This window comes from Platalea leucorodia (assembly GCF_965183815.1).
Source record: "Platalea leucorodia genome assembly, chromosome: 1".
NCBI classification, from domain to species: domain Eukaryota; kingdom Metazoa; phylum Chordata; class Aves; order Pelecaniformes; family Threskiornithidae; genus Platalea; species Platalea leucorodia.
Genome location: NC_138823.1, coordinates 4,487,051 through 4,499,713, shown reverse-complemented (window position 1 = coordinate 4,499,713; position 12,663 = coordinate 4,487,051). Strand labels below are relative to the sequence as shown.

The following is a 12,663-nucleotide window of genomic DNA, read 5'->3' as shown; positions in this document are numbered from 1 at the left end:
CTTAGCCTAACATACCTTTTAAACATGGCTCTTAAATCGTCCCAGTGACTTTATACTGGGGTGAATTTCAACCTGGATGCCTGAGATGGATTCTTTTTCTGTCCTTGGAAGCATCAGCGTTTAAGTGACTGAGTGGATGAACTGATAATGGGAATTAGGACAGCAAGCCCTGATTTCACAACGTGCCAGGAAGAAAAATAAAACAAGAGTAGTATAGTATCATAGTCTGGTTCTGCTTTTCATCTTGGCTGTTCTTCAGGGAGAGCAGAACAGCAGAGTTTGCTGGAAAGCATGTTCATTTTCACAGATTTTTGTATGCTTATCTGCAGTTTAGGGGATTTAGTGATCCAAATGAAGGTGGAACATATCCTTAACCTCTCCCCAAGCCCAGGCAATGTGTATGAAAACATATACACCCACAAGTATTTTTTTATTATAGCTGAAATAGTGAGAGGAGACTTCACTGCTTGACTTCATCTTCTCTTCCCTGAGAAGATTCAGATGTTTTTGGAAACAAATGAGTAGTTACTAGTGACAGGTGGGTTGGAATATTTTCTTTCCCACTCCATTAGCATCTGAAATCTTTGTAGTGGATAGCTCTGGAAACATCCGTCTTGTCCTTTACTCCTAAGCACATGCCCAAGGCCCAAAAGCTTTCATAGAAAATAGAGATTTCCTGCTTTCTAAGTCATCCTATGAGTGTCACATTACAAAGACAAACACGAAAAGAAAACCACAGTAAAGAATTTGTTGCTAGCAAAATGTCTGTATTAAAATACAAAGAAAAGTTTCCTGTTTGGAACAGTAATTAATAGACTCTTTTTTGTATTGGTACTAACAGCACTGCAAGTTCCATTTTCCAAACCTACCACAGTGTTCTTGAGGAATAAATTCCACCACCGTCATTCTGAACCTCAGCCTAAAAACCAAAGAGGTCAAAGACAATAGTACTGTGCATCCTAGCAATGTTCCAGCATCATTACACTGGCTTACTGCAGCGTGTCCCATCAAGTGTGGGTTATATCTGGACACTGCTTGGTGACGGCAAGCTCACAGGGCTTCCTATTGTGTTTGAGAAGGCGATGATGGCATTGGAGCCCTTGGAGTTCTTGTTCATACCCAGGATGTCCACACTGGTTTGCTCTGGCTCGGTTTTCCTGAAGATGTTTTTCATGGTTGACTGAAAGTTATTGGTGACAAAGCAGTAGACAATGGGGTCCATGCAACTGTTGAGGCTACTCAGAGTCACTGTCACATGGTAGACAAGGAGGCTGACATCATGGGGCATGTCTGGGTTGATGGAGATTGCTACCTGTCGCACATGAAAAGGAGTGAAGCAGATCATGAAGATGATGAGGACGGTGATAAGGAGTTGCACAGCTCTCATTCTCCTCTCCCGACTCTGGTGCATGAGGCTGGGCTTGGACAGAGCACAGAGAATCCTGGTGGTGAAGAAGATGATTATGATGAGGGGGAAGAAGTACTCGCAGACCATCAGGACCAGAATCTTGGACAGGCAGCATGCAGCAAACTGTATTGCCATGGTCAGGATGGAGAAAGTCACCACAGTGGCAAAGATCCAAATGAAGATGCAGATCCCCTTGGCACAGGTGGGGTTCCTCCATTTACGTGAGGCCTCCACCTGTACAATTGCCAGATAGCGGTCAACGCAGATGCACGTCAAGAAGAGGATGCTGCAGTACATGTTGACAAAGTAGCCAAAGATATGAACCAAGGAACAATTCAGGCAGTCCCCTGCACTATAGAACATGATGATCCGGACAGGCAAGGAAAAGCCCACCAAGAGATCAGTAACAATCAAGTTGATGGTGTAAATAACAGAGGTGGTTTTCGTCTTGGTACGGAAGCAGAAGACGTACAGCGCTAAGCTGTTCAGCACAACACCCACCAGGAAAATGATGGCATTGACTACCATCAGGGCAATCCACAGGCTGTAAAATTCTGTGTACAGTTCTTTGTCGGGGTGAATGAACTTGGAGAACAAGTAGATGCTGGAGTTGGGTTGCTGGGTGGAGTTGATAGAGTCAAGGGCGGGAAGTTGGGTGGAAGAGGTCGACATGGTCACTGACTTCCCAGTGATCTGAAAGAAAAGAAACGGAGGTATATCAATGGGTATGTCAGCATTCCTTAGGGCTCAGAATATTGTCACCTAAGAACATTTTAACCAACATATTTATACATCTTCAGTAGTTATATATATTGCTGTACTCTGAGCGTCTCATCTGTCAATATGGAATTACCAATAATTGCTAGAAAAATATCTGGGTTCATAATTACTGTCTTCTGTGGTTCCAGATGCATGTTTTGGAGAAGACACACAATCCCCACTTCAAATTTCTCTTCCTCTGCCCTGTGCAAAAGTGTTTTTAAGGCAAGAACAAAGAAGTGAACTATGCTGAGGGGAGCACAGGAGAAGGGAAAGTCAGGGGACCTACACGTGGTCATGTTTGAGCCAGCCATGTGGCAAATGGCCCAGAGAAACAGATGGGGTTGCTGGGTCCAAGCAGGGTGCATTGATGCTCATGGAAGGCACAGGCCGTTTTCTGCTGTGACAGGGAGGGTCAGGCCAATATGCAGCTCACACCAAGTCTTGTTTCCTGAACATGGCTCTTATTCTTTTGAGTCATTGCTCGACATTGGAGCAGCTTCTTCCTGACTGAAGGCTCTTCCTCCCCTGCCATGGGAGCAGGATAGTGCTGGCAGCTGAAAGACATTTGCCCAACCTATTGGTACAACCGTAGCCCCAGCATCTGACTCCTAAAATATCACATCCCTTCCCTTGGCCAGGTGATCCCGTTAGAGAATTATGTGCAGCAGCATTTTCAGGAACGGTAAGATTTTCCTAAAATCAAAGAATGGCTGAATTTCCAGGAAAGCACAAGCAGGTTGTGTGGCATCTTCTAGAGATCTGCACTCACAGCAACAGCAGCTGGGAGATTTCAAACCAAGGGCGTCAGGCGCTACTCCTGCCAGGGTTTGACAGTTTAATTTGCAAATCATTCCTGACTTACACACTATTTTAAACTGATTTGTATATTAAAAAGATAAAAAAAAGCCCAATATATACAGAGACTTGGCTGGTTTCAATAAAAATAAATGGTTGAAAAATGTCTGGAATATCTCAAAGCGGCTGAGCAGAACTTTGAGGTTAAAAAAATCAGCTTGAATCAGCAGAGAATGATGCTGAAAGACTTGAGTTATGAGGGTTTGAAATCCCTGCTACCAGAGCGCCAAGTGCGGAAGGGCTTGGAGACAAGGAGCTGCAAACACATCTTCCAGTGCTCTCAGGAACCGCAGTGTGCCTGGGCTGCGTGTCTCAATGAGGAAGGCTTGAATTGCTAAGGGGGTCTGGATGTCCAGCTCCCCCAAGCATGCTGGCTTTCTGCCTGCACTCATCCTTTTTGCTGCTTATGGGGACTTGGAGAATGGACCGAAGATGTCACATTGCCTATGAGGTGCTCCAAGCTGTTGGTGGCCATGTAGAAAGCAGAGGAGGAAGCTACTTAGATCAGAAGCCTTTGAGTGAAATGTGGATCCTCAGGAGTGTTCCTGCTGACCAAAAGCAAATGTTTTGCAGGGACAATCCTAACTGGGTCCAGAGAGAATCCCAGCAGCTCTGAGCCTGCCTGACAAGTGCCAAAGGCTTTTCCTGCCCGGCCACTAAAAGCTTGCTTGTTGGGCTAATGAACTACTAATCCCTGCTAGCCGTAACTCTCAATCTTTTGAACTCCTCCACACCTTCTGACAAAAGCAGAAGGCTTCCAGCTGTCTGGGATAAAGAGCTGGGGAACTGAGATTTAGGAGAAGAGATTCCCAAGTCTCTGTGCATTTGCTGGACACAGCACTCCTGATGTGTCTCACCAGTGCTGAGCAGAGGGGAAGGATCACCTCCCTCAGCCTCCTGGCAGCACTCCTCCTAAGGCAACCCAGGAGGCTGTTGGCCTTCTTTCTCACAAGGGTGCATTGCTGGCTCATGTGCAACTTGGTGTCTCCCAAGCCCTCTGCAAATGCAGTTTCCAGCTATTTGGCCTCAGGCTGTACTGGTGCACTCCTCCCATCTTGGTAAAGCCTCTGCTGGGCCCTCTCCTGTCTTTCAACATTCCCCTGAGCAGAGTGCTCCCAAACTGGGCACCTCGCCAGTGATGAATTGATGGAGGTAATAACTCCCCTCCATCTGCTGACCACGAACCTCCTAATGTGGCACAATATGTACTTTGCTTTGTCTGCAATGCGTGCACACTGCCTGCTGGTTTTCAGCCTAAGATCCACCATAACACCCATGACCTTTTCAGTAAAACAGTTCCCAGCCTATACTGATGAATAGGGTCAGAGGATATGGCCAGACAGGCTTTTGTGGAGGACTGAGTGGCCAAAGTGTGGGTGCTTTCCTGCCTTTTCTCACTTTGGAGAGGGCTGGGAATGAAGTATGTTTGGTAAATGGTCAACATTCAAGATCAATAGTCCTCATGAGATGCTACAGTCTAGCCGTGGTTACTCTGTGTGGTTCATTCAAGCCAGGTGAGCACAAAGCAGAACATTTGTTGGGCAAAAGCAGAGATTAGGACTGAGAATTTAGAAGACTTGGTGTGAAGTTCCCTCTGGAAATTCTTGGAGAAGTGACTTTGCCATCATGATGGAGTTTAGGTCTGTTGGCCTGGAGTCTGGTGATTGCTCTAGTTTTTTCTTGTCTCTCATCTAGTCTATGAAAGTGATGTGAAAGAAAAAGATGGTTTTTAATATCCTTGAACTTGGATGGATATTTAGAATCAAATGGCAATTTGTTCTGTTTAGGTAGCCCAAGTAGTTGGACTGTCCATTGCAATGGCTGGTGCTCAACCATAAAGCCCTCCTGAGATCAAACCCAGTGCCAGATTATGCCGCAGGACTCAAATCTCAAAGCCTGGAGTCAGACCACCTGTAATGTCCCAAAGAACTGCTGGGCAAAGAGGAGCAACCCTAACTTCTGTCCACTTTTGCACGTAAGCCATCTCCAGCAGCAGCCGGATGTTGGAACACCTTGTGTTTCAGGAACGACCAGATTACCTCACCCTGCACTGAACTCCAGCGGCAGCCAAAGGAGCACACATGTTCACGTTATTTTGTCTGGGTCTGATTGAGCCTGCAGACTCCTGGAGGAGGGTCTTGTCTCTTTACATTTTGTGCCAAGCATGCTGTCAGTGAATAACAGGAAAAACCGGACCCAAGACTGGCTGAAGGTAGTGGAGTTGCGAAGTCTGGCACTTGAAAAAGATGCACAGGGAGGATGCAGAACACTGGCCCATTTTCTAATGATTTCCTAATATTCTCACCATCTGATCTTCTCTGTTTGTTTGTTTCGCTCTTTAATTACAAAAACAAACTGAAATGAGCAGATGCCTGGATCTGCTCCCAGATTTCTCTTTGCAGATGCTGTCAGGAGGAGCACTGTGGAAGCCACTGCACCAGTGTAAACCAAGAAATAAAGACTTTGTTGCTCCTCGAGTGCAGCGTGAGCTTGTATATCTATGTTCACAGAGACAGGTAAGCAAGTGGAGAAGACAAAATCACCCATCCCATCCCTTAGCCTGCACTAGAGTGTATTGAGTTATGTATGCATTTGTTTTCTTATTGTAACTCTAAGGCACTGGCCGTTTCGTCTGATTCTACATCTTGTTAGTAGTTTAGCTCCTCTGGGAGATTTTTCTTCAGTCTCAGATCCTTTATCACAAACACCTGATACTCATCTTATATTTTTCCTTTCCTGCCTCAGTGAAATCAGTAACTTAAAATGCATTCAAATGTTGCTCATCCTCACAATGCTGCTGAGGTATGTAGGGCACTTTACAGACTGATAGAAAAGGATCCCCTATGAGGACTGTCCATACACAGAAATTAAAATCATCAGCATATATGGTGTGATAGCTTACATAGTCACCTCTTCCACTGAGCCCCATGGGTGGTGAAATAAACTCCAGATATAGTAAACAGCTAAAAAACAAGTAGCATTTTGTTTGCCAAATTGAACATGCAATGGAGGAGCTGAATTAGAGTTTCTGTCTCTTCCCACTCCATCGCTGCTCTGTCTGAACTCAAAATCCAAGCATCTACATGAAACAAATTTAAGTAATTCTGGATGGTTTCCTCACTGACAGGCTGTGGAAAAGCTGCCTCTTGGGCTGCAGTGGGAAAAGTCTTCCTCTAATCAAATTGTTACTGATGGATGTTTGGGTGAATGGCCTTTTTCTTTCTTTGTGGCACTGCCCTCATCTCATGGCTCACAAGCAGAAGGGATGGAGAGCTGGACTTGCAAAGCAATAGCATTCCTCTGAGTGCTTTTAATGAGATGGAGCTGGACCAAACCCCTGGTTAACAGCTACTAAGTATTTTTCCACTGTGGGTCTCCAAGCACTTGACAAAGGTACGTTGCCCCATTTTGCAGTAGGCTGAACAAGGCACAGAATGGCAGCGTGACCTCGCATCTGAGGAAAAGCAAACATTTCCAAAGATTTCCACTTCTGCTCTCCTCTGCCCCCCAGTGAAAAAATTACGCCAACCAGGTCTCTCTCTGCCATCAGAAATACTCATGCAGGTGTTAAAATGAGTCAGTTCAGCTACCCATCACCATGGAGCGGTGGCATATAGGAGTCAGCAGGGGTCATGGCTAAATACATGAGAAGCTTCGCAGCCTCTGCAAACCTTTATTTTGCTATGTTTTGCACTATTTATTGCTTGCAGCTATTGCATGAGCTCATGCAGAGCTACAAGAACCACAATCACCTTTGCTTACAGAGTAAATAGCCCCTGTGCTAACCCCTTTCCTAAAATCTTCAAAGAGTTTGAAGCTCAGACTTCTTCATGCCTAATTCAGCTCTCAGCCCCCCAGATTTCCATGCAATCCCTGTTTCTTGGAGCTGGCAGTCTGCAAAGCCCAAGATGGGTAAACACGCATCCTTCTGAGCACTGTCTGTCTGCGCCAGTTGGCCTATGCTGTTGTATTATACCTCTCAGGCTGGATTTTGTCTGTCTGGCTGTGAGACCGTGGGTAGCATTTCCTTAAAAGTACAGCAGGCATCTGGGTAGAAATGGGATAAGGGGAGGGATGGAGACTGGAGGTTGACCTGGTTTCCCTTGTTCTGATAAAGGTCCCTGCTCAGCACTGGGAGAGGGGGACTTGCTCTGAAATACTTTCTCATTGTTGCGTGACACAACCAATTCCATCATTCTTGGGCCAAATAGGAAACAGATGGTCGCTGTGCTGGAACCGGGTCCTGCAGCCTCTTCCCTCGCTCACTCGCTGCTTGGCATCACACTTGTTCATTTAGCATGGGCAGTTCAGTGCTACGTCTGCCCCAGGAGGATATCCTTGACCATCCTGTGTTTCTTTCCACCCAACTTTTAGCTCAGTGTCAACCTTAAGCCTCCCCCTCCACTTGCTGAAGTCAATGGGGAGTGCTTCCTTGACCTAGGGGAATTTTGGATCTGGCTCAGCAGTTCAAGTAATGGGATACAAAAGAAAAGGCAGGTCAGGCAACTGAGCTTTGTCCTAACCTCTCTCCAAAGGGGTTATTTATTGGTGTGTGCAGATAAGATCTCTGCATTCAAACCCAGAGACGGAGAATAAGAGAGCCATGCACTGGGATCAGAAAGATGAAAAGGACACATTAACAAGTGAGAGTGAGTGTTATTTAGTACAAACAGCTTCAGCTTTTCGCATCTCCCTGTCCTGAATCAGAACATCTGATATGGCAACATGGCTCCTCTATCATCCCCGCTGTGGGATGGCAGCAGCATGTGTTTAGTTTTGCAGCCTTTCTGTGTTTAAAGTTCTCTGGGTGATTTATCATCATATTTATAAATGAAGGGTTAAACTCACTCTCTTTCTTTCAGTTTAAATTGTATGATTCTCCTTCTGGCAAGCTCTCACTCAACTCTGGCTCAAACTGGCCAAATATGGTGTTTTTGTGCATGTCGAGGACCTTGCCCTATACGTGGTAGAGCTTGTTCTGTGTGCCACATGCTCAGCCTGGGGAGGTTGGGTTTGCTGACAGTGGGAACTGAGGGAGAAAGGGAGAGAAAGGGAATGAATCCAGCTGCTGAAAGGGAAGAGCTGGTGCCCATCTAGCCCTCAGGCTGTGAGAAGAGAGCTAATGTCCGGAGGAGAAAGATCCCACCCTGAAGCAGAAATGGAGCTATTCCCACGGCGGGGAAGATCCCATATTTGTGGGCATCAGGTCTCTGCTCTCAGCTGATTCCTGGGCATTGATGTCTCCTAGAAGCCTCCAGGTCTGAGGGCAGCTGGACAGAGTGTGTGAAACACTTGACTGCTGGGGAATTGCAGTTGGAAATGGTCAAACCCAGTCCAGAGTTGGATTATTCCTTCCCCTCCAATGCTGTGGAAATAAAAAGTGCTTTGGAGACACAAAACACGTAGTTCTGTGAGTGTCAGATTAAATGATACCTGCTTTCTTACGGTTTCATGTCTTGCAGTGGCTTGCAGGGCTGGATAAATGCTTTGCCCTGGCTGAGATGCTTATTATAACTTTTTCCCATGTGGACACTTGGCTGCCTTAATGAGCACTCACGTTCCAGCTTGTCCCTTGGCTCCGACACTTGTTTGACTTTCTCCTCTCTTTGCTGCCTAATTTCCTGAAAATTGAGGTGATCTTTCCCTTCTGCCAAATTTTGGTTGAATTTAGCCAACAGATAAAAAAACATTAGGAGGATGGAAGAAATCAGAGCTGACAAACACGTAAATAGGCACTGAGCACAATCCTTGTTTTCTCTAATATGAACCTGCAAGGAGTTTGCCAATACTCTCCACCACACATCCTTTAATTTAGATCTTATTCCCTGCAAAATCACAATTGCTTTGGCATTGAAACACTGCAAGCAGGGCTGGATGTCTTCTTTGCGAAGAGCGAGCATTGCCTGCCTCTCATTCTTTGCCTGAAGTGAAATAATTTCAGATTTACACCAAATCATATCTTCCTCATGAAGAACCAGCCTGGGGATAGATGATAGCTGGTTGCCTGGTGTATGCACTGGTCAGACACGGCATGTTTGCCCATGTGCAATGAAGAGCGTGATGGCCAGCAGCTCCTACCTTGTCCAATGGTTTGAATGGTCATGTGCTGAATTACAGCCTTTGCCTGGAAGGGGAAGGGTGTGAACTCACTTTGCACATCAGCAACAGGGATTAATACCACCTACTGACTTTTTGGTTGTCCAGTCCCAAGCACGGTCAGGGGCTGTCTCCTTCAAGCCATTTAAGCAATCATGGCTTAAGGATGTGTGGAGGCTAATGCAATGGTGGTCATTGGGCTCATGTTGCTGATGGGCTGTTGCGCCATTTGCCTCCTGTCTGACGTGCCCAGTTAGCCTACGTGGTCGCTCATCTCCAAGGCCCTGCTGTGGATGGGCAATGGGTATCGCTGTGAGTTGTGATCTGAGCTCCACCCACCGTGCTGTGTTCAATGCTGTGTGTGCACATGGGTGCACCCCATACTCCCCATCAAGCCTAAGGCCAAAATCAGATCCTATGTGAGTGAGGGACCCAGCTGCCTGGTTCAGTTTGGAACAAGCAATAGCCTGTGGGTGCCCAAGCAATGATTTAGTCCAACAGGTCATCCTAGGCCATGAGGGATCACTGCCAGTTAGAAGAGGGAGAGCACAACTCTCCGAACTACATTCCTCTTCTTCACGGAGCGAAATGACCCAGATGGGAGGGAGGCCACTCGGCTTGGCCCAGATGCCCACTCTTTGCATCTAGGCTTGAACCTGCTGCTTAAAACCAGGTGACGGATCACCAGTCCTGGACACCCCAGAGACAATCTATTTAAAACTTGGAAAGATCTGCATGGTCCTCCCCCAGCCCTGTCCTAGGCATGCATGGAAAATATGGAATGAAGCTCTCAAAGATACACAGAGCAGGAAATTCATGTGCTGGCAGATTTCTTGTGAGCTTATACCTCCTCTATGCCCATTTGCAGCAGTAATGCCTCAGCCTTTGAAAGAAGGAGCCCAGATGTACATGTACAAGCAAACATAGAAGTGGGATTGTACATACATTGCCTCTCCAGACCTGCAGAAGTGCACCCAGCAGTGGTGGGCACCCAGAGGTCCTTCAGCACGTCTCTGATGAGGCTCGCTAGTACTGGTCACCTTAGAAATGCTAATAAAGGCTTTACACCTCCACTTGCTTGTTTATACCACACTGTATAGAAAAGTCCCTCCTGGAATGTTTAGACGTCTACAATGCCTTATTGATACTGTAGCATTTTTCATGTCCCTCTTTTCTGCATTACCAGATCTTGGCCTTGGAATGACAGAAATATTAAGTGTCTTGGTGAATGCTCTATAAATCATGCTGTTAGCATTTAAAAGACCAGTATCTCATAGCCAGTCAGGGCTAGAACCAAGTGCCATCTGTCACGAGGGAGCATGGAGTGACATCTCTGCAGTAGATGCTGTGTATTTCTAGCTCAGATACTGTAAGAGAAATCAGAGCATGACTTCCTGCGTGTATCCCTTTCTGTCCTTCGGCGACCAATATAACATGAGGGGAGCACATGTTTTGGGGGAAAATGTTTTCCAAAAGGGTATAAATTTTTTTTAAAAAGCTAAATCTGGAAAGAAACATGTAGATTTGGAGTTTTATAGATCCAGCCAGGAGAGATGGATGGATTTGTGCCTGTCTTCTTGGGAGGTTGTAACAGTACAAGAGAAATGTGTTTGATTTTACTGGGATTACAGTAATCCATCTAGCATTTCAAGGGTGCCTGGGACGAAGTGCTAGAATTGTCACTTTGGAATAAAAGCTGTTGTGGCTCTGTACAAGAACCCTGCAGTGAAAATTACCATATAGGCACATACAGGAACTTCGCAGGCAAATGCAAAAACATTGTGGGAGATTAAACCGAGCAACTTCTGGACGGTGCATTGCTGCTTGCTTTTGAAAAGGAAATTTTTAATTGCAAATTTAGGAATATTTGAGCACTTTTCCCTCTTTCTGCCTTCAGAAGCCTGAGAAGACAGTGGGGGAAGAGCAGCAACAGAGGTTTGCTGTTGAGGAATACCTTGGCCCAGGGATGCAGGACAGAAGAGGCAATGCTCACACCCTAGGGAGCATAGGGAATGGAGGTGACCCAAATGCAGGTAGGGATAAAGGGGCGATGCAGCGGGGAGAGGGGTCAGGTGTGCCATGAGCAGCAGACCAGCCCGCCATGGATGCAGCTCTGCAGCCCAGCAGAGTTGTGCGGCTCTCTTGGCTGCGGGGAGAAACTGAGGCACAGAGCTATGCCTGGGCTTGGCCCAAGGAATGCAGAGAGATGGGAGACCTAGTCAGGGAGCAGACATTTTTTGAGGCATCCCAGGATGGTTAACCAGATCTTAACCTTTTGGGAGGCTGGTATCTGTGGTTTCCCTTGCTAGGCACATATGGCACTGTGCTGTGCAGACAGACCCCACAGTACCTTCAGGGTTTTGCAAATTTTGGATTAACTAGGTTAACCTGGAAAAACTTTGAGCTGTTGGTGAGTGTCTTGCTATGAAAGCAGGGGGCATTTCTGAAGGGACCTGGTTAAGGACCACGGAACAGATCTGTTTCTCCTTAGACTGACCCAGCAAGCGGATTCAGAGAAAGAAAACAGCATCTTTCCTAGAGCTGAGCTCGCACCCTACTGCATAGCCAAACAGAGGTAAAACATCACCAGTTGCAACCGACCCCGTGCCAGGCAGTATACCATCTCCTCTCCTGGCTTACAAAACCTCCCTGAATGCATTTCCCCAAAATTTAATTATGTCTGGGAATACACAGGTACAAACAAGGCATCACCCCACTCCTCACAAGAGCTGGCATAGTACTTTTCAATGGGGGAAAGCCAGTACCTTCATACACTTTTCATCACCCCCCATCTCCTCGGGAAACAACGAAATATCATGGCACTGCCCCAAAACCCAGAAGCAGAGAAGCTCACAGTGGAGGAAGCCCCTCACAGTTACTGGTGCAGCCTGGATCTCCAGGTCGGGCACGTCCTGCTGGACCTCCACACCTGCCACACGGGCAGAGCCAGGGGCTTCCCGAGCTGCCCTTCCACGTGTTGGGCGCAGGACCCTCTCCCCTCCCATCGCTGCCAGGGCTCCCTGCTGCAATAGCCACGCTTTCCACTCCGGACTTGGGGTAGGGTCTCCAGCAATTCCCTCCTAGCCCCACGCCGTCACATCTCTGATCCCATGCCTCTACTTTCTCTCTGACAAATATCCCAAAGCATTCACTGCAATGGTCCTTGCAGCATATTCCCCCCCGATGGACTGACTTACCTTTGGCCTGATCTCCCTTCTATGGTACAGGAGCTGCCGGTAAGAAAATTTCCTTGTGGACCTGAATGCTATCACCCCAGGAAAGAGACATCTGTTCCTACAAGCAGAACAACTGGAGTGACTACAGAATATGAAGAAATGCCTAATCTCTCTCTCGTGTGCTCTCTCTCTCTCCCTCTCTCTTCTAAATATAGCCTTGCAACTAATGGGAAAAAATACACACTACCAAAAAAAAAAAAATTTCCACTTGTCTTTAGTGTTCAGAATTTCTCCCTAAACATCTGGCTCCTTGCCCTAAATCTCTCTGAAATTTATGAAGTGCTGGAAACGCTAAAGAGTGCTCCA

General features: G+C 46.6%; 1 protein-coding gene across 1 annotated transcript; it reads right to left on the bottom strand.

Moving 5' to 3' along the window:
• Nucleotides 1-1,018: 1,018 nt before the first annotated feature.
• GPR20 (G protein-coupled receptor 20) lies at nucleotides 1,019-2,080 on the bottom strand (the record flags this gene model as incomplete). The annotated part of the gene is made up of 1 exon (XM_082338004.1): nucleotides 1,019-2,080. The coding sequence occupies one exon, from the start codon at nucleotides 2,078-2,080 to the stop codon at nucleotides 1,019-1,021; it is 1,062 nt and encodes a 353-aa protein (XP_082194130.1).
• Between the last annotated feature and the right edge of the window lie 10,583 nt (nucleotides 2,081-12,663).